The 20,879-nt window shown below is 42.0% G+C and overlaps 1 protein-coding gene across 1 annotated transcript in view; it reads right to left on the reverse strand.

The window, feature by feature from the left end:
• The window catches only part of MCPH1 (microcephalin 1), a 482,323-nt gene that overhangs the window by 24,045 nt on the left and 437,399 nt on the right, over positions 1-20,879 (reverse strand). Inside the window, exon 13 of the mRNA XM_075340313.1 lies at positions 12,525-12,762. Coding sequence (XP_075196428.1) covers positions 12,525-12,762 — 238 coding nt within the window. The remainder of the gene's footprint in view (positions 1-12,524; positions 12,763-20,879) is intronic.

A 20,879-nucleotide genomic window follows, 5' to 3' on the forward strand; every position in this document is an offset into this window, starting at 1 on the left:
CACAACTTTGTCTGTTTCCATGCTGCAGAATGTCCTGCGGATATGGTGCGGGTATTCTGCATTGAGGATACAGTACCATGGCTTCGGCACTGCATCCTCAATGCAGAACAAGTGCTGCAGTGATCGGGGAGTTCATACTTACCTCCATCACGCAGCACTTCTGTCCGGTGGCCGTGTCATTCTGTCAGCGTCTGCTCTGCACTGTGCAGGAGAAGGTGGGCGGGCCTGAACTAGCTCCGGCTGTCACATGACCAAAGCTCGTGCAGGCCCCGCCCACCCCCTGCTTCCTGCTCTTAGCTCCACTGCCATCCTCTGCAGCGAGGGAAAGTGACGGGTGTCTGCTATCAAGACAGGTAAGTATGGGACCAAGGCATTTTTCCACAGGTAAATCCGCAGAAATAATTGACATGCAGTTATGTGCGGCTGCGCAACATATTCTGCAGCCACACATTCCGCAACGTGGACACTTCCTATGTCCCATAGGATAACATGGCGAGTGTCTGTACATGCTGAAACCTGCAGATTTATCGGAAAAATCCAGATAAATTCGCAGGTTTTGAGCAGCAAAATCCGCAGGAGCAAGCTCCCGTGGGTACATAGCCTAAGTTTTCCCTTTACAGCTCACAGTTCACACTTCCATACCACACTTCATGCTGCCACCAGTTTTGTTAGCCAAGTAAGACAACTGCTCTTGATGACACACTAGTACACATACAAACTCAGCTTTTCAACGAAATGAGACACGTTTCCTATCTATCAAAGATGAAAATGGTAGTTGCTGTGCAATCTGGATTCCACATATAGCTATGTTGCTATATGTGGAATCAAACGAATAATGAGATGGTATTTTGTAACTTCATATAAAAACTTCCTTCAATCTAATAATGGTGGGACATTTTTGTACCAGAACGTTTGTGGTGTATGCATTCTGTTCCCTGGGCCCATGACCTCTTATTTGCAGATCAGGAATACTTTAAGACATGTACAGCCCATCCAGTAGCTGCAAACTGGTTCGACAGTTCTTGGTGCCGAATCCCAGGAGGCCTGGATTCACTGAGTTCATAAGAACGTAGGCATTGTGCTTTGAAATAGTGAAACAAAGGAAAGCACAGCACAGAAGAAAGTAGTTCACTCTTACAAAAATTTGTTTTCCCGCTCATGAAGGTTTAATGTTACATTCTGAGCATTATCTGTTGTGACTGAGTCTCAAAAGAATCACAGTACTTCTTGGGTGAATTTTATGTATGGCTGTAAGAGTTAAATAAGATAATCTGTCTAACTGGTTGCATAAAAATAGCAACAAAAAGAGGAATAAATATCCTCCAAAAATGAAGCATTACTTACAACAAAGAAGGGCTGCAGTTGTACATTGCCCAGGCCAAAAACTAGTTCTCAAGCAGGATACAGCCAAGCCCCCACTAACTGGAGGCATCACAGGTGCAGGAGGAGCAAATCACACACACACTTAAAAAAAATGGAGGGGGCGATTGCTGGATGATAAAACTGCACGCTGATGGCTTGCATGGAGCGCTGTTCACACATGCAGATGCACAGTTACTAGCCTGCAGCCTATTAGGTGATGCCCATACTATTAGATCAGGCGGGCTGCCAAGCCGTACTCCATCTGTGCACCATACAGGGACAGGAACTCTAATATGCAAAGCCTAAGAGAAAGGGGCCTGGCTGCATCCTGTACAAAAAAATATGAGGTTTTAGTTGGTATTATGACCAGAATACAGAAGCCTACAACCCTCATCACGGGAACCTCATGCTTGTAGGTCCCTACACTAAATATAAAAATAGCAACAAAAAGAGGAATAAATATCCCCCAAAAAATTAAGCATTACTTACAACAAAGAAGGGCTGCAGTTGTACATTGCCCAGGCCAAAAACTAGTACTCTAGCAGGATACAGCCAGCTAACTTGTTACATAGCACAGAGATGGGGCAGTCTTGCTTGTCAACAATAGTCAGGACAATCACAATTGATGGTCAAGACAAGGGCTGCTATTGCTACTAGGCAGGTTATTGGGCACTCTCCAGTGAACGTTTAATATATACACATCCAGTGACAACATACGGACATATACAGTTGAAACCAGAAGTTTACATACACAATCTAAAAAGACACATGCATGTTTTTCTCACTCTCTGACATGAAATCAGAATAAATCTTTCCAGTTTTAGGTCAATTAGGATTACCAAAAACTGGTGTAACTGAGCCCGGTTTGTAGGTTGCCTTGCCTTTTCAGCTTGTCCCATAAATTTTCAATAGGATTGAGATCAGGGCTTTGTGATGGCCACTTCAAAACATTGACTTTGTTATCCTTAAGGCACTTTGTAACCAGTTTGGCATTATGCTTTGGATCATTGTCCATTTGGAAGACCCATTTCTGCTCAAACTTTAAGTTCCTGGCTGATGTCTTGAGATGTTGCTTCAGTACTGCCAACTGTTGTGAATGTTGTCTGTGTGAGTGCTGTTTTGAAGCTCCCTCTGGTGGCCAGGAACGGTAGTGGAGCTGAATCTGAGCCTGTTACTCAGACAGGTGTCGGCGTTAATTGGGAATTAGGGAAGTCCTATTGCAGACAAGTCTGGTATATATAGGATAGCACTTTTTGCCCTGCTGGCGCCAGTTATAATTGTATATTCCTCAGTATCTGTTCCTGGTTTGGAATTCTGTCCGTCCCGGTTTCCCTGAGCAAGACTTCTGTAGATAAGTTCTCCGTTTTTTCCTTACTTCCTGGTTTACACTTTAGGGTGGTTGTTTTTCCTTGTTATGCTTTGTCTCTGTTTCCTGGCAGGTGAAGTTTGGTTCTTCTTGTGTTGTGAGCATGGAGGTTCCCTCTTTGTTAGCTCTCCTGCAGGAAAAGGATTTTTTCCCTGTCTGTCTAACTTGATTATTTGCTCTTCTGTATTTTTGTGTTTTGTTTGCTATTTTGTTCTTCCATTATTTACAGGAGTACCTGACATAGTGGGAGTGAGGTCGACCTCCAGGGCCATTTTTTTACCATCAGGAGTTTGGTAATTTTCTATAGGGATTTTGGACTGACCATAATCAGATTCCTTTCCTTTTCTTTGTATCATGTTAGTTGGGCCTCGCCTTTGCTAATTCTATTTTTCCTATCTGTGTATTGTGTTTTCCTACATCACCGTGATCTTTATATGTGGATGGCTATCTATTTCTTTGGGGGCTTTTTTGAGGCAAGGTAGATTTCCTCATTTCTCTCTGTGAGGCGTAGCTATTTTCTTAGGCTGTGACAAGGCGTCTAGGTTTTAAGGAACGCTCCACGGCTACTTCTAGTGTGGTCTGATAGTTAGGGGATTGCGGTCAGGTCAAGTTCCAACTACTCCTGTTTTCCTGGTGTTTTTTCACCAATGGGAGTTTTTTGTAATCTTCCATGGTTACCGGATCATAACAGCCAACTAATCTTCTTTCCTCTTGATGCCATCTATTTTGTGAATTGCACTAGTCCCTCCTACAACAAAACAACCCCACAAACATGATGCTGTCACCCCTGTGTTTCACAGTTGGGATGATGTTCTTAGGCTTCAAAGCTTCTCCCTTTTTCCAGCAAACGTAACGATGGTCATTATGGCCAAACAGTTCAATTTTAATTTTGTCAGGCCACAGGACACGTGTCCAAAAATGAAGGTCTTTGTTCCTGTGTGCATTTGCAAATATTAATCTGGATTTTTTATGGAGTAATAGCTTCTTACTGGCAAAGTGGACTTTCAGCCCATGTTGATACAGTACTCGTTTCACTGTGGATAATGACGCAATCTTACCAGCTTCTGCCAGCATCTTTACAATGTTTTTTGCTTTTGTTCTTGGGTTGATATGCAAGTTTCTGTCCAAAGCATATTCAACTTTGGTACACAGAACCAGTCTCCTTCCTGAGCGTTATGATGCCTGGACATTCCCATCTTGCTTGTACTTGCATATAATTGTTTGCACAGATGAACGAGGCACCTTCAGGTATCTGGAAATTGTACCCAAGAATGAACCAGACTTGTGCAAGTAACAATTCTCTTCCTGAGATCTTGGCTGATTTCTTTTGACTTTCCCATGATGCTACACAAAGAAGCTGTGTGTTTCAGGTGGGTGTGCTATAACTATATACACAGGTGTGTCTCTAATTAACTCAGATGTTGTCAATAAACCTATCAGAAGCTTGCAAAGATATGAAATCATATGGGCTGTCCCATATTGTTTAAAAGGCATAGTACTCTATGTACTAGTTCATTCTGATGTCATGTCAGATAGTGAGAACAACTTGCATATGTGTCTTTTTAGATAGTGTATCTAAACTTCTGTATGTATGTGTGTGTGTGTATATATATATATCTTATAATGGAACTCAATAAGTCACTCTGCTATGATAGAGATATGGTGCTCGAGTAAAGGTCCAGTCCATACCTGTAATAAAAACCCTGGCTAACTGAAAAGATGGCAAGTCTTTGTTACTACTCAGGTCTCTTCATTAGGTTCAGTATAACACAAAATCTGGAGAGTCAAATATTTATATACAGCAAGGCATAGAATGGAGCAGTAAATAAGACAAGTTATGTGAAGCAGAACAATCAGTACGGGAAGGGGACAAACAGTTGTGGCAGCAAATATTGCATCAGTTCATAGACAAGGAGTGTGAAAGTTTTATTGACCTCTGATTGAGGTCTGGTCCAGAGTTGTGATGCCCTCAGATGGTCTGAGGAGCACATATCTTAATTATTGATGTAAAAAGACATAAATCCATGTGAGACATAAATCCATGCTCTGAATGTGTCAAAGGTCATCACAAGTTTGTATTCCCAGACTCTCCTGTCTCTCTGGTATTTGAAGTTTTCACGTTTTGCATGTCTTCTACAGCATCAAGAGTAAAATCCAGGATTCTCTCTAGTGGCTAACTCGGTACAAAGATCTATTTTACCTGTATAAAAAACCTTGGCACTAAAAATTGCAGTTTGGATGGATATTTAATAGCAATGAAAAGTAAACTTGAAGCTTTGGTCATGTAATGCTGACCTTCATCAGAACAAAACTGATTGCTGATGAGATGAAGCATCAGAAATCTGCGCTGTGGAAAACGACCCCAGTTGCATGGAAGCACGTTCATTCGACTGGGGTCGCTTTGCACCTTGTCTGCTTGTCTCACACAGGTGAAAACCTGCTGTAAGTTATTGTGGGGGTGTACTATTTCCCCCTGTATATTGCTGATTGCTTATGACTAGTCAACGTCAGAAGGGAAGTAGTACACAACCTCAGTAAAAGAATATCTATGGTAATACCTGCATGGGACAAATTTTAACTTTTACAAGCCACTATCTCTGTAACGGAGAGGAGAAATTAAACAATATAAACTGTGTGTTATTCAGCTCTGCAGCCACTTTTCTATGATGTGGCCCTTTGAACATGCTATTAGATAAAAGTCCTCTTTAAATGTGTTTCACACTTAAGCTGCAGTAAGTGCATACATTTCTTGAAAATTTTGCAATCTGGATTCAATTAGAAAGAATAAATGTGCAATTATAATTATCGTTACAGACCTGCAGGTAATCCACAGCCAGATCTGCCAATGCAGACAAGAGGAAAAAAAAAAAAAAACAAAAAAAAATTACCCTTCTTGTTAGTTGATGACCTCAGCACAATCGACCACCTGATGACAATATCTTTAGAGGTGAACAAAACTGACTTGACACCCGAGAACCATGGAAGGTCCCAGGGAAAAAAAGTGTAGTTTTTATTTATTACTATTTTATATGCTTCATAGTTTTTTGTAGGGAAATCCACACAGAAAAAAAATCTGCATGATTGGAAATTTTACGTACAAAAGCAAGTAAGTGTGAAATTTCTTTAAACTTCCACAGCACCTTTTATTCTTTCAGGGAAAATATCTGTAACCCTTTTGACTGCACACTTCCCCAAAACAAAGTTATTAACATCTGCTGCAGCTGTGAAGAGCCTCATCACATTCTCCTTCCAATCCTCTCATACTGTCACTTGTGAACTATAAAGCTGAGAAGAGTTACAAAGTAGAGGACTGCATAAAGCCTATATATAGTCTCTATGGCTTAATACAAAGAAGAATAGGCTATTGTTACTGGTATGTTCCCATGATCAGTGTCCATAGCGTTTTGGACGCAGCAGGTTTTTCATGCATCAAAATGCTGCTTTGTACAGTAGATGCACAGTGGATGAGATTTAAAGAAATTCCATGCCCATTGTGCTTCTTTTTTCTGCATCGTAAACTGATACGTGGCTCGGCTTTCCGAGTCGCAGCATCTCAATTTATGCTTCCAGAGACGCGCCTGTTCTCAGCGGGGAGAACACAGTGAAAGTACACAGTCCCACAGAACCCTGATCGTGCAGAGTTCTCTTGGGGAAAACAATCACGTCTTCGCAGAAGGGATAACACTGCGTCTAGAAAACAGTTTAAACCAGATCGAGGGCATATACCTTAAAGCTTAAAACATACAGAAGTTCATAAGAGATTTGGGGCTGTTCTATGGTAGTATGTGTAGCACCCAAGGGGCAAGGGGATTCAGGTACAGGGTCCCGTGCCTGAGTTTACTCATCCCCGGGCCGGTGTGGTGATCTGGGATGCCGTGGTGGCCTGCCCAGCTTCGTGCCCCGAAGTGTACACCAATAAGGAGGGAAGATGATGGGGGTTGTAGTAGGAAGATTGTTGTGACGTCATCTGTGTTACGCGGCCAGAGATTAGCCGCCGCTGCGGTCGCTGTCCTCCAGGGCGGATGGTAATATCAGCAGAGATGGTTTCACTCCCCACAGGTGGAGCGGGCCCCGGGGAGGATGATGAGCGGAGTAGTGATGGTAATAGCAGCAGAGATGGTTTCGCTCCCCACATGTGGAGCGGGCCCAGGGGAGGATGATGAGGGGAGTAGTGATGGTGACGGCCTTTGGCACCAAGGCGCGGGGCCGGTAATAAGGCTATGTGCCCACGGGAAAAGTGTCCTGCAGATATATCCGCAGGACATTCCACAGGAGCTCCCAGAAAACCGCAGCACAACTTTATCTGTTTTAATGCTGCGGTTGTATTGCGGAATGTGCTGCGGATATGCTGCGGTCATTCTGCATTGAGGATACAGTACCATGGCTTTGGCACTGCAACCTCAATACAGAACAAGTGCTGCAGTGATTGGGGAGTTCCTACTTCCCTCCATCACGCAACACTTCACTTCACTTTCCGGCCGGGTTTGTTCTGCACTTTGCAGGAGAAGATGGGCGGGCCTGAACTAGCTCTGGCTGTCACATGACCGGAGCTCATGCAGGCCCCGCCCACCTCCTGCTGCACGCTTCCTGGCTCCACTGCGCTCCTCTGCACTGGAGGAAGTAACTCCAGTGTCTTCTCTTCAATCAAGGCAGGTAAGTATGGGACCCTGCGGAAAAATCCACAGGAATAATTCACATGCTGGAGATTTTTCCGCAGGGAAATCCACAATATTTCGGCTGCGGAAAAAAAACGCAGCATGGGTACAGCATTTCCAAAATGCCATAGAAATGGTTGGGGACTCTCTGTACTGCAGATTTTGGAAAAATCAGCAGAATTTCCGTGAAAAACTCGCGGCAAATTCTGCGAATTTTCCACAGTGTGGGCACATAGCCTTAGAGTCCGAGTCAGATGCTGCAGTTCCAGGTGTCTTTACTCACTCTTTGTGCTGCTCGCCCGGGTAGTATCAGTCACCTGCTGTGATGTGCCCTGTCGACCTCGGATAAGTTAGAATCAGTCATCGGTGTTTGAAAGAAGAAAGTCCTTTGGCAGAGTTGCCCTTCCAGCCTTGGGGAACTCAGCTGAGCGCTCTGCTCCAAGCCGCAGACCCCATGCAAAGAAGAGAGGTGATTGGGTTGTGTCCCAGAACTAGTGTGCCGGGTAGACTGACTGAAGATTGTTTGAGTGTGCTCCTAGTTCTACTCCGAGTGGAACCCGCCCACCCAGGTGGCTGGCTTCATTGACCTGGGAAGTACCATGCTTTGTGATTGCCACCGCACTCTGCCTACCCTGAGCCAATTCCCCCTGTGAGAAGGCTCCTAAGCTGTATGTAAAATGTGAATGTGGAATACCGGTGATTAACCCCCTCCTTACCCGAGGCGAATATCGCTCCTTAAATAAGGTGCAATACTTTGTGGCGACTGGAGCCTCAGGGGCGCCACATATGCATTAGGCTATATTGTGTTGCTTTTCTGGGAAAGTCATCAAGGTTTAAATCTAAACATCAATAGAGAGCATCTAAACTCACATTCAAAAACACATATGGCCAAAACTGTTGATAGCTTTCTGTTAAATTAGGAAAAATGCACCATGGTCACTAAAATAACCTGAAACTGAAAAGTAATTTTTAATTTAAATTTCCTGAAAGTCAACTAATAAAAAACAAAACATTGCTTTTCAATTATCATTCAACAGAATTTAAAAACAAAGAAACAAAAAGAAACTAAATTAAAATGGCCTAGAAAAGATTGAAAATAATTTGACGATAGGGGCATTTTAAACTAAGGTGTATCCTGTAATTATAGGTGCCTACAAACTTGTACTCAGTCATTCTGCCTGTTCAATGGGTGAAAAGTAGTTGCTGTGCTGTTTGTTATCATGGTGTGTACCACACTGAACATGGACCAAAGAAAACTAATAAAAGAGTTGCCTCAGCAAATTAGAAATGACAAACATATTAAAGGTAAAGATGATAAGACCATCACCAAACAGCTTGATGCTCCTGTTACTACAGTTGCATATATTACACAGAGGTTTAAGGTCTATGAGACTGCAGCCAGCCTCCATGGATGTTGTTGCAAGAGAAATATTCATGACAAATTGAAGAGTTGGATATTACGAATGGAAACTAAAGACCCTGGAACAACTGCCAAAGAGATTAGAGGCAAACTCCATGGCCAAGATAAATCAGCGTCCGAACCTAAGGGGTACTTCACACACAGTGAGATCGCTACTGAGATCGCTGCTGAGTCACGTTTTTTGTGACCTCATTAGCGATCTCGCTGTGTGTGACACTGAGCAGCGATCTGGCCCCTGCTGTGAGATCGCTGCTCGTTACACACAGCCCTGGTTCGTTTTTTTATTGTTGCTCTCCCGCTGATAAGCACACATCGCTGTGTGTGACAGCGAGAGAGCAACAATCCTGAATGTGAAGGGAGCAGGAGCCGGCATGTGACAGCCTGCGGTAAGCTGTAACCAAGGTAAACATCGGGTAACCAAGGTGGTTATCCGATATTTACCTTCGTTACCAGCCTCCGCAGCTCTCACGCTGCCAGTGCCGGCTCCTGCTCCCTGCACACGCTAAGTTAAGCGGTGTGAGCTGGTAACTAAGGTAAACATCGGGTAACCATACCCGATGTTTACCTTAGTTACCAGTGTCCGCAGCTTCCAGACGCCGGCTCCGTGCAAGTGCAGCGTTGCTTGTACGTCGCTGCTGGCTGGGGGCTGGTCACTGGTCGCTGGTGAAATCTGCCTGTTTGACAGCTCACCAGCGACCATGTAGCGATGCAGCAGCGATCCTGACCAGGTCAGATCGCTGGTCGGATCGCTGCTGCATCGCTAAAGTGTGAAGGTACCCTTACTTCCGTCAAGGTCTTTGCCTAAGTGTACTTTATGGAAGACATCAAACCACTATTGAAACCAAATCCCCCCAAAAAAGCAAGACTGAAAATAGCCAAAATACAAATAACAGGCCATAGAGCTTTTGAGAGACTGTCCTTTGGACAGATGTAACCAAGCTGGAGCTTTATGGACTGGAGCGCTATGTTCACTGATGCAAAAATGAAGCATACAAATCAAAGAACATTGTGCCTACTATGAAGCATGGAGGAGATTGGTTATGTTTTGGGGCTGCTTTGCTGTATCTAGCACAAGGAGTCTTGAATCTGTGTAGGGTACTATGAACTTTCAAGACTACAATGAAATCTAAAGACTAACCAGGCATCCTGGAGCAAAATGTGCTGACCACTTTGAGAAACCTTGGTTTGAGTCACAGCTCATAGGTCCTTTAAACGAGATAATTGCCAAAAACACACAGCTAAACACATCCAAGAATGGCTAAGAGCAAATCATTGGACTATTCTGAAATGGCGTTCTAGAAGCCCTGATCTAAAATCAATTGAAAATCTGTGGAAGGAGCTTTAACATGAAGTCTGGGGAAGGCATCCTTAAAGGGAACCTGTCACCAGATTTTTACCTATTAAACTAAAAGAACCATCTTCTGTAGCTCCTGGGCTGCATTCTATGAAGGTGCCCCTTGGCCCAGACTCCCCTTCCAGACCCCAAAAATAACTTTATAAAACTTGGCCGTTAGGTATGCTAATTACCTTGGTTGGCCAGATGGGCGGGCTCATTTTCTGCTCCTTTATCCCCCTCCTGCCGCTGATTACTGTCCTCCTTCCTTGATTGATGGGATGACGCCCTCCGTCATCCTGCTCGTCACATTTTCAAATCTCGCGCCTGTACAGTTAGGTCTGCTCGCAGAGGCGCAGTTCGCTCTGCCATATCGCAGCCAGCGCAGAAAACATAGCTGTCCTAGCGCGCGCCGGTGAGCTAAATGAGCAGGCATGAGATTATGGGCGGGTATGAGAATGGTGCTGGTGAGGTCAGTGCTGTGCATGACCTCACCAGTGCCATGCTCGTACCCGCCCATAATCTCGCGCTGCACATTTATCCCACCAGCGTGAACGAGGGCAGCTATGTTTTCTGCTCTGGCCGCGATATGGCAAAGCAAACTGCGTCTGCGCGAGCAGACATAACTGCACAGGCGCGAGATTTGAAAATGCGACAAGGAGGATGACGGAGAGCGTCATCCCATCAATCAAGGAAGGAGGACGGCGATCAGGGGCAGGATCGGGATAAAGGAGCAGAAAATGAGCCCGCCCATCTGGCCAACCAAGGTATTTAAAAATAGCAACAAGAAGAGGAGATAAAAACTCCCCCAAAAATGTATTATAAAATGTACTCACAGCAAAAAAGGGCAACCAGTCCAGTTAGCCCAGGCCAACATATCTAATGCACAAACAGGATGCAGACAAGCCTCTCAACATGATGGACACTTCACAGGTGCAACGTAAATTGCACATTAGTGGCGCGCATAGGGCACTGTTCACACTTGTATGCGCATGGTGTCCAGCCAGCAACCTATTACCACGCCCTTACTATTAGATTAGGCGGGTTACTTGGACACTACTCACTGCAGCACGTAAGGGACAGAAATTCCACTATTCACGGCCGTATTAAGAGGCCCGGCTGCACCCCGCATAATCAAAGTGCAAAAAATACATATAAAATATATGTGAGGTATTGGTTTGTAAATTGGCCAATATACGTAAGCCCACAATCCTCATCACGGATCCTCACGCTTGCGGGTCCCTACACTGATAAATATCAAAAATAGCAACAAGAAGGAGATAAAAACTCCCCCAAAAATGTATTATAAAATGTACTCACAACAAAAAAGGGCAACCAGTCCAGTTAGCCCAGGCCAACATATCTAATGCACAAACAGGATGCAGACAAGCCTCTCAACATGATGGACACTTCACAGGTGCAAGGTAAATTACACACTAGTGGCGCGCATAGGGCACTGTTCACACTTGTATGCGCATTGTGTCCAGCCAGCAACCTATTACCACGCCCTTACTATTAGATTAGGCGGGTTACTCGGACACTACTCACTGCAGCACGTAAGGGACAGAAATTCCACTATGCACGGCCGTATTAAGAGGCCCGGCTGCACCCCGCATAATCAAAGTGCAAAAAATACATATAAAATATATGTGAGGTGTTGGTTTGTAAATTGGCCAATATACGTAAGCCCACAATCCTCATCACGGATCCTCACGCTTGCGGGTCCCTACACTGATAAATATCAAAAATAGCAACAAGAAGAGGAGATAAAAACTCCCCCAAAAATGTATTATAAAATGTACAACCAAGGTATTTAGCATACCTAACGGCCAAGTTTTATAAAGTTATTTTTGGGGTCTGGAAGGGGAATCAGGGCCAAGGTGCACCTTCATAAAATGCAGCCCAGGAGCTGTAGAAGGTGATTCTTTTAGTTTAATAGGTAAAAATCAGGTGACAGGTTCCCTTTAATACTTGAGACACATGGAGCAGTTTGCAATAAGTGGACCAAAATACCCTTGAACAGGTGAGAACTCTCATTAAGAGTTACAGAATTTGTTTGTTTGCAGACATTACCTCAAAATGTCCTGCAACAAAATATTAAGGGATTTTAGTTTGTTTTTTAATTTTCCGTTGAACTACATTTCAAAAGCAATATCTGATTTTCATTAGCTGATATGCAGTACATTTACATTAAAATTTACTTTTGTCATTTTCATGTTATTTCAGTGACCATTATGTGTTTTTCTTACTTTAACAGACGGGTATGTACAATCTTACAATATATATAACCTATAAATATTGTGTTTGTGTGCTTTGGCATTTTACAGTCAACCTGTAGATTAATATTGGACCACATATACACTTCAATAATTATAGTTCTCCACTTACCTAGCAGCCATTTTTCGGAGACAATCTCCAATTCCGGGGATTTCTTTCCAGCAAACATCCCAATGCAAATCTTGGCTTGGCGTAGTGCTTTGCACACCTTACCGCCACACAGCTGTACTGCTTGAGAAAGTTTGTCCCAAGGAGGCTGGCTGTTTGGAGAGATGAAGAAGGCTGGAATACTAGAGAACAAGTTCTGATAGTGATCTCCTGCCGATAGATGACGATGCAGCCTACAGATCTGATAAAAGAAAACCAAAATGTTATTTCATGCAATCAAAAACACCTTTTCTAAAACGCACAATGTAAAATAATGCCATATTAAAGCACTGTACAGGAATTGGTAAAGGACACTGAATCCGTTTTAGTATTATTGTCTTTTTATTTGCTGTGCTTAACATTGCTGGCTTCCAAATCTTATTTCTTCCTCTTCCTATCACCTTTAATAGGAAAAAGGAAATTGTTTATCTGACCATCTATGAGCCAAATGTTTCCTGTACATACACTTTCTCCATACCTCAAGCCACCACAAATAACAAGATAAAAATGTAGGCTCATTCTTCTAAAAAAGCAAAAAGCATTTCATACACTCCTGAACTTTAAAATTGCAACACCAGGAAAGAAAATTAATAAACTTTTGGAAATCGCAAGATCAACAGATATTGGAATGATATGTAAATGATAAAAAAACAAACAAAATTTCCAAAACATCTCAATGTATCTAGTATTGAGTATGAATGACTACGGCAGAAACACACACACTTAAAGGGAACTTGTTATATGTCTTCTTTTTTATATTAAATAACCCCCAATGTGCTTTAAAATATCTAATGTGCATCAGTAACATGGTTTAACCCCTTCACTACCCTTGCATCTATATGTCATAGAAGTTGGTCTGTTCCCGACTAATGACGTATAGATATGTTGTGGCAATTGCGGGGGTTCCTCCGCTGTACCACCGCTGGGTCACCAGCTGATGTTATAGCCAGGACCCGGCGCTCACTGCCAGTAGTAGTGCCTGCAATGCTTTGGACAGATTAACCCCCTAAATGCTGTGATCAAAGCATTCAGAAGGCAGGTACAGGAATCGCTTACATGTCCCTGGTGATTGGGTCCCTGTAATGCAATCACAGGGACCTGATCGCTGCCATGGTAACTCGGAGTCATCACCATGACGACCCCAGGGCTACTGAGCTACGGATCGCTTAACACAGACCATGCCAGATGCATGGTGTAAGAGGCAAACTGTCAATGCTGCGGATGATCAAAGTGCTAAAAGGTAATATCCCATAAAGGAACTAAGTAAAAAAAAAAAAAAAGTTTTAAAAATTGTTAAAAATATAAAAAAAAGAATCTTAAAATAATGAACAAAAAAAATTCAAATAAATATGTAAATTTATATAAAAAAACTAAAAAATCCCTACACATATTTGGTATTGCCACGTTTGTAACAACCCGAGCTATAAAACGTTCACACTAGTTAACCCCTACTGTGAACACGGTAAAAAAAATAAATAAAAAATAGCAAAAACTGTGTCTTTTTATCACACAGCTGACAATAGAAGGCGATTAAAAAGTCGAATATAAATAAAAATGTACCACTGAAATTGACAATTTGTACCGCAAAATATACGCTACCATAAAGCTCTATCAGCCAAAATTAAAAAGGTTATAGCTCTCAATACTGCAAAAACTTTGTTCCCTATAAAATAGTTTTTATATCATAAAACCGACAAAAAAAAATCCCAAAACTATATAAATTTGGTATCGCTGTAATCATACTGACCTGAATAATAGTAAAGTGGTCTTATTTTTACGGAACAGTAAATGGCGTTAAAAAAAAAAAATACTGAACCTGAATTGCTGTTTCTTCTTGATTCTGCCTAACAAAAATCAGAATAGAAAGCGATTAAAAATGATTATGTGGCCCAAAATGGTGGCAATGCAATAAAAACTCCAACTGATCCCGCAAAAATCAAGGTCTCACATGACACTACTGGCAGAAAAATATAAAAGCTATAGCCTTCAAAACCTGGTGATGCAAAAAGCCTTTTTTTTTTTTAACAAAAACAAAATAAAGAAAAGCGTTTTTAGTGTGATGGTCGCCAAACCTACCCCCCCCCCCCCAGTTTTGCTGTAATCGTATTGACCAGAGAGATAAAACCGACTAATCACTTATACTGTATGGAGAACGGTGAAAAAATAAATAAAACTAATTCTTCAACTGATATTGATTTGTGTATTCCACCTTCCAAAGGCTCATATTTACCCTGTGTTCTATGCTGAGCGCTTACACTGGGGGTTACGTGTAAGGGTGCGTGTCTACGATCAGAAATAGCCTTTTGGACGATTTGCATGATTTCGCTGGGTCCAAAATGCTGCATTGTGCACTACTAGCACAGTGGATATATAGAAATCCCATGCCCAATGTGCTTCTTTTCTCCACAGCGTAAACTGACATGCAAAGTGGCTTCCCATCCTGTCAGTTTATACTTGCGGAGATGCGAGTGTTCTCCATGGGGAAAACTGAGCAAAAGGCCCGCAGCGCCCCAAACCCTGATCGTCAGCACAAGGCAGCTATGGTCTCCTGCGGAGAATACTTGTGTTTCCGCAGGAGAAGACACGCTGCATTCAGGACACAGCATGTGCGAATCGTGAGCACATACCCTAAATCTCTGAAAAATGCGATTCAGAATAAAATCCCAAATGAAAATTCACTGTAATGAGGCAGAAGGAGTCCCTTTGAACTCACGTTTGGCCTGTGGTCTGGCAGTATCCATCTTTTTACGCGCTTCTTTATGACTGCACAAAAGTCATCAACAGTTTGTTCACCTTTGAAAAGATGGACACAGCTGAACAGAGGCCAAACAGTCCGGAGTAACTCTGCTGCCTCATTAGTGAATGTATCTGTCATGGGTTTCACCTGAATCATGTATTTCAGAGATGTAGATGGAAACCCTGATCTAAGTGCTCAGCATACAGCACAGGATATACAGTTAGGTCCAGAAATATTTGGACAGTGACACAAGTTTTGTTATTTTAGCTGTTTACAAAAACATGTTCAGAAATACAATTATATATATAATATGGGCTGAAAGTGCACACTCCCAGCTGCAATATGAGTTTTCACATCCAAATCGGAGAAAGGGCTTAGGAATCATAGCTCTGTAATGCATAGCCTCCTCTTTTTCAAGGGACCAAAAGTAATTGGACAAGGGACTCTAAGGGCTGCAATTAACTCTGAAGGCGTCTCCCTTGTTAACCTGTAATCAATGAAGTAGTTAAAAGGTCTGGGGTTGATTACAGGTGTGTGGTTTTGCATTTGGAAGCTGTTGCTGTGACCAGACAACATGCGGTCTAAGGAACTCTCAATTGAGGTGAAGCAGAACATCCTGAGGCTGAAAAAAAAGAAAAAATCCATCAGAGAGATAGCAGACATGCTTGGAGTAGCAAAATCAACAGTCGGGTACATTCTGAGAAAAAGGAATTGACTGGTGAGCTTGGGAATGCAAAAAGGCCTGGGCGTCCACGGATGACAACAGTGGTGGATGATCGCCGCATACTTTCTTTGGTGAAGAAGAACCCGTTGACAACATCAACTGAAGTCCAGAACGCTCTCAGTGAAGTAGGTGTATCTGTCTCTGAGTCAACAGTAAAGAGAAGACTCCATGAAAGTAAATACAAAGGGTTCACATCTAGATGCAAACCATTCATCAATTGCAAAAATAGACAGGCCAGAGTTAAATTTGCTGAAAAACACCTCATGAAGCCAGCTCAGTTCTGGAAAAGTATTCTATGGACAGATGAGACAAAGATCAACCTGTACCAGAATGAAGGGAAGAAAAAAGTTTGGAGAAGAAAGGGAACGGCACATGATGCAAGGCACACCACATCCTCTGTAAAACATGGTGGAGGCAACGTGATGGCATGGGCATGCATGGCTTTCAATGGCACTGGGTCACTTGTGTTTATTGATGACATAACAGCAGACAAGAGTAGCCGGATGAATTCTGAAGTGTACCGGGATATACTTTCAGCCCAGATTCAGCCAAATGCCGCAAAGTTGATCGTACGGCTCTTCATAGTACAGATGGACAATGACCCCAAACATACAGCCAAAGCTACCCAGGAGTTCATGAGTGCAAAAAAGTGGAACCTTCTGCAATGGCCAAGTCAATCACCAGATCTTAACCCAATTGAGCATGCATTTCACTTGCTCAAATCCAGACTTAAGACGGAAAGACCCACAAACAAGCAAGACCTGAAGGCTGCGGCTGTAAAGGCCTGGCAAAGCATTAAGAAGGAGGAAACCCAGCATTTGGTGATGTCCATGGATTCCAGACTTAAGGCAGTGATTGCCTCCAAAGGATTCGCAACAAAATATTGAAAATAAAAATATTTTGTTTGGGTTTGGTTTATTTGTCCAATTACTTTTGACCTCCTAAAATGTGGAGTGTTTGTAAAGAAATGTGTACAATTCCTACAATTTCTATCATATATTTTTGTTCAAACCTTCAAATTAAACGTTAGAATCTGCACTTGAATTCTGTTGTAGAGATTTCATTTCAAATCCAATGTGGTGGCATGCAGAGCCCAACTCGCAAAAATTGTGTCACTGTCCAAATATTTCTGGACATAACTGTATGTGGACTGATCCAAAATGTTCTGTACCAAAATCGCACCACATAGCATTCAACTCAACCCAAAAAAACACAAGTCCACACTCAGGTTCATGAACAGTATATAGTATAAACAGTATAAATATAGGGGGCTTCCACATTACTGGTAACACAAAGGCTCTTGAAAAACGCTATGGCTCCCCCCCCCAAAAAAAAACAAATACAGATAAATCTGCGCTCCCAAATTCAAATGCCCAAATCTCTTCTGAGCCCCACAATGTGCCTAAACCACAGTTAGCATCCATATGTTTGGCATTGTAGTGAGGAGAGCCCACTTAAATGTATAGGGTGCTGGTTTCCAGAAGCACGAGCTGAGCACAATGTAATGTATGTAATGTAATAGGGACAACAAGGACATAATTGCAACTTTTAATTCTGCAACATTCACTGCGCTTAACACCATGGATGTTTTCCAGAGACTAAATCGTTACTAAACCCATAGATAAATTCCCAGGGGGGTGTAATTTCCAAAATGTGGTCACTTGAGGGTATTTAGTCTGTTCTGCACCTTAGGAACTCTGCAAATTGAGTCCACAAACTATCTGAGGAAAATCTGTGTTCCAAAAATCAAATTGCGCTTCTTCCCTCCTGAACCCTGTGGTGCAACAAACAAGTACTGTACAGTCACATGTGGGGTATTGCCATGGTCAGTAGAAATTGTGTAACACATTATGGGACCTTTTTATTTTAACTATTCCCAGTGTGAAAATTGGAAATCTGGGGTAAAACAACATTTTATTGGTAAAAATGTAATTATATTTTGTTCACAGCTTAATAGTATAACATTTTGTGACACACTTGTATTGTCAATATGCTCACTGCACCCATATAAGAATGAATTGAGGGGTGCAGTTTGTAAAACAGGGTCACTTGTGGGGGTTTCTGCTGTTCTGGCACTTCATGGACTCTACTAAATGTGAAATGGCACTTGCAAACCATTCCAACTAAATCTGCACTCCAATATAGCGCTCCCCCTTCTTCACTTTGCACTGTATCTCCAAAGTAGTTTTCCATATGGGGTACTGGCATACTGAGGAGAAATTGTACACCAAATTATCAGGTCCATCATCTCCTGTTACCCTAAAGAATTTGAAAAAATTGTGGTTAAAGCAACATTTTGAGGTTAAAGATGTCATTTTCATTTTCACAGCTCAACATTGTAAAATTCCGTGAAGTGCCTGGGAGTTCTAGGTGCTTACCAACCATCTAGATAAATTCCTTGGGAGGTTTAGTTTCCTAAATGGGGTCACTTGTGGGGGGGGATCCACTGTTTAGGCACATCAGGGGCTCTCCAAATGCGACATGGTGTCTGCTTATGATTCCAGCCAATTTTGCAGTCAAATGGCGCTCTTTCCCTTCTAAGCCCTGCTGTGCGCCCAAACAGTTGATTTCCACCACATATTAGGTATCTGTGTACTCAGGAGAAATTGCACAATACATTGTATGGTGCATTTTCTCCTGTTACCCTTGCGAAAAAAAGCTATCTAGCTGAAGTAACAATTTTGTGGTAAAAATGTATTTTTACAGCTCAACTTAATAAACTTCTGTGAAGCACCTGGGGGTTCAAGGTGCTCACCAACCATCTAAATAAATTCCTTGAGTGGTCTAGTTTCTAAAATGGAGTCAATTGTGGGGGAGCTCTCCAGTTTAAGCACTTCAGGGGCTCTTCAAATGTGACATGGCGAACGCTAACGATTGCAACTATTTTAGCATTCAAAAATTGAAATGGCACTCCTTCACTTCCATGCCTTTCCTTGTGCCCAAACAGTTGATATCAACCACACATACTCAGGAGAAATTGTACAGTAAATTGCATGGTGCATTTTCTCTTGTTACACTTGTGAAAAAAAACCTAATCTGGCTGAAGTAACAATTTTGTGGTAAAAATGTATTTTTTTTATTTTCATGGCTCAACCTTCTAAACTTCTTTGAAGCACCTATGGGTTCATTGTGCTCACCAACCATCTAGATATATTCCTTGAGGGATGTAGTTTCCAAAATGGAGTCACTTGTGGGGTAGCTCTACTGTTTTGGCATCTCAGGTCCTCTCCAAACATCATGGCGTCTGCTAATTTAGTTTCAAAAATTCAAATGGCGCTCCTTCCCTTCCGAACCCTGCTGTGCGCCCATATAGTAGCTTTCCACCACAGAAATTTCACAACAAATGTTATGGTGCATTTTCTCTTACTACCCTTGTGAAAATGCAAAATATTATGGCTAACTTAACATTTTTGTGGGAAAAAGTAAAATTTTCATTTTTTTCCTTCCACATTGCTTTGGCCCCTGTGAAGCACCTAAAGGGTTAATAAACTTCTTGAATGTGGCTTTGAGCAGCGTGAGGGGTGCAGTTTTTAGAATGGTGTCTTTTTTTGGGGCATTTTCTATCACCTAAGCCTCACAAAGTCACTTCAAATATGATGTGGTTTCTGATTTTGTTAGAAAAATCAGATATTGCTAACAAACATTGAACCCTTCTAACTTCCCAACAAAAAAAATTATGTTTCAAAAATTGCGCTGATGTAAAATAAACATGTTGTGTGACATAACTCTCGCTGCACTTGCACTGATGTAAAGTAGACATTTTATGACATAACTCTCATAGAGCATAAAAATTCAAAGTTTGAAAATTGCAAACGTTGCAAAATTTGCCACATTTTTGATTTTTTGACAAAAAAACGCAAAAAATATCAGCCAAAATTTACAACTATCATACAGTAAAAAATGTCACGAAAAAACCCCAAATCTCAGAATCACCAGGATCCATTGAAGCATTCCAGAGTTATAACCTGTAAAAGTGACAGGTCAGAATTGCAAAAAATGGCCGTCATTAAGGTGAAAACGGGCTCGGGGGTGAAGGGGTTAAAAAAAATTCCACGTATTTATCTTAGAAAAAGACTTTAGATGCTTAGGTGAATGCAGTACATACCATAGATTTCAGTGAAGTATTGCTTTTCCTGGAATCAGTTACTGTCACTCAAATTTAGGCATGTTTCTTTTTTGAACTTCGTCACGTTCCCCGCATTGTAACCGATTACAACACAGGTCCTTCAACATTACTCCTCTGCTGATCTCCGCCCATTACGGTCACATAAGCATGCCATCAGCAACATGTCCTGCACAACTACTACTCTTCTGCTGAGCTCTGGAGCTCAACATTGGAGAAATAGTGGTGAAGGACCTGTACTGATGTCATGCTCATGTGACCATATTGGGCGTAGCTCAGCAAAGATGTGATACTGAAGGAATTGTGGTGTAATCAATTACAATGCTGGGGGCGTGACTAAGTTAAAAAAAAAAAAAAAGAATCATGCCTGAACTTGAGACTGATCCAAGCAAAAGCACCACCCCTATTACTGAAACCCAAGGTATTTATGCATTCACCTAAGTCTTTTTTAAGATAAATACATGGAATTATATATTTTTTTTAACCATGCTAGTGATGCACATTCAATCCTTTACCCCTAGAACGCGCAACCATAGAACTCTACCATAGAAAACAAGTAACCTAGCAGGTCTGCGAGGCCCCAGATATGCGTTCTAGGGTTAAAACGCATTTAAGACGATTTATCATAAATAAAAACAAAAAAAAAAGGTTCCCTTTAAAGGACTGTATCTGCTATCAACGAACTTATAAATGTTTATATGAAGCATATTCTGCCATGCTAGATGCACATGGACA

Source organism: Anomaloglossus baeobatrachus, chromosome 3 (genome assembly GCF_048569485.1).
Source record: "Anomaloglossus baeobatrachus isolate aAnoBae1 chromosome 3, aAnoBae1.hap1, whole genome shotgun sequence".
Taxonomy (NCBI): Eukaryota; Metazoa; Chordata; class Amphibia; order Anura; family Aromobatidae; genus Anomaloglossus; species Anomaloglossus baeobatrachus.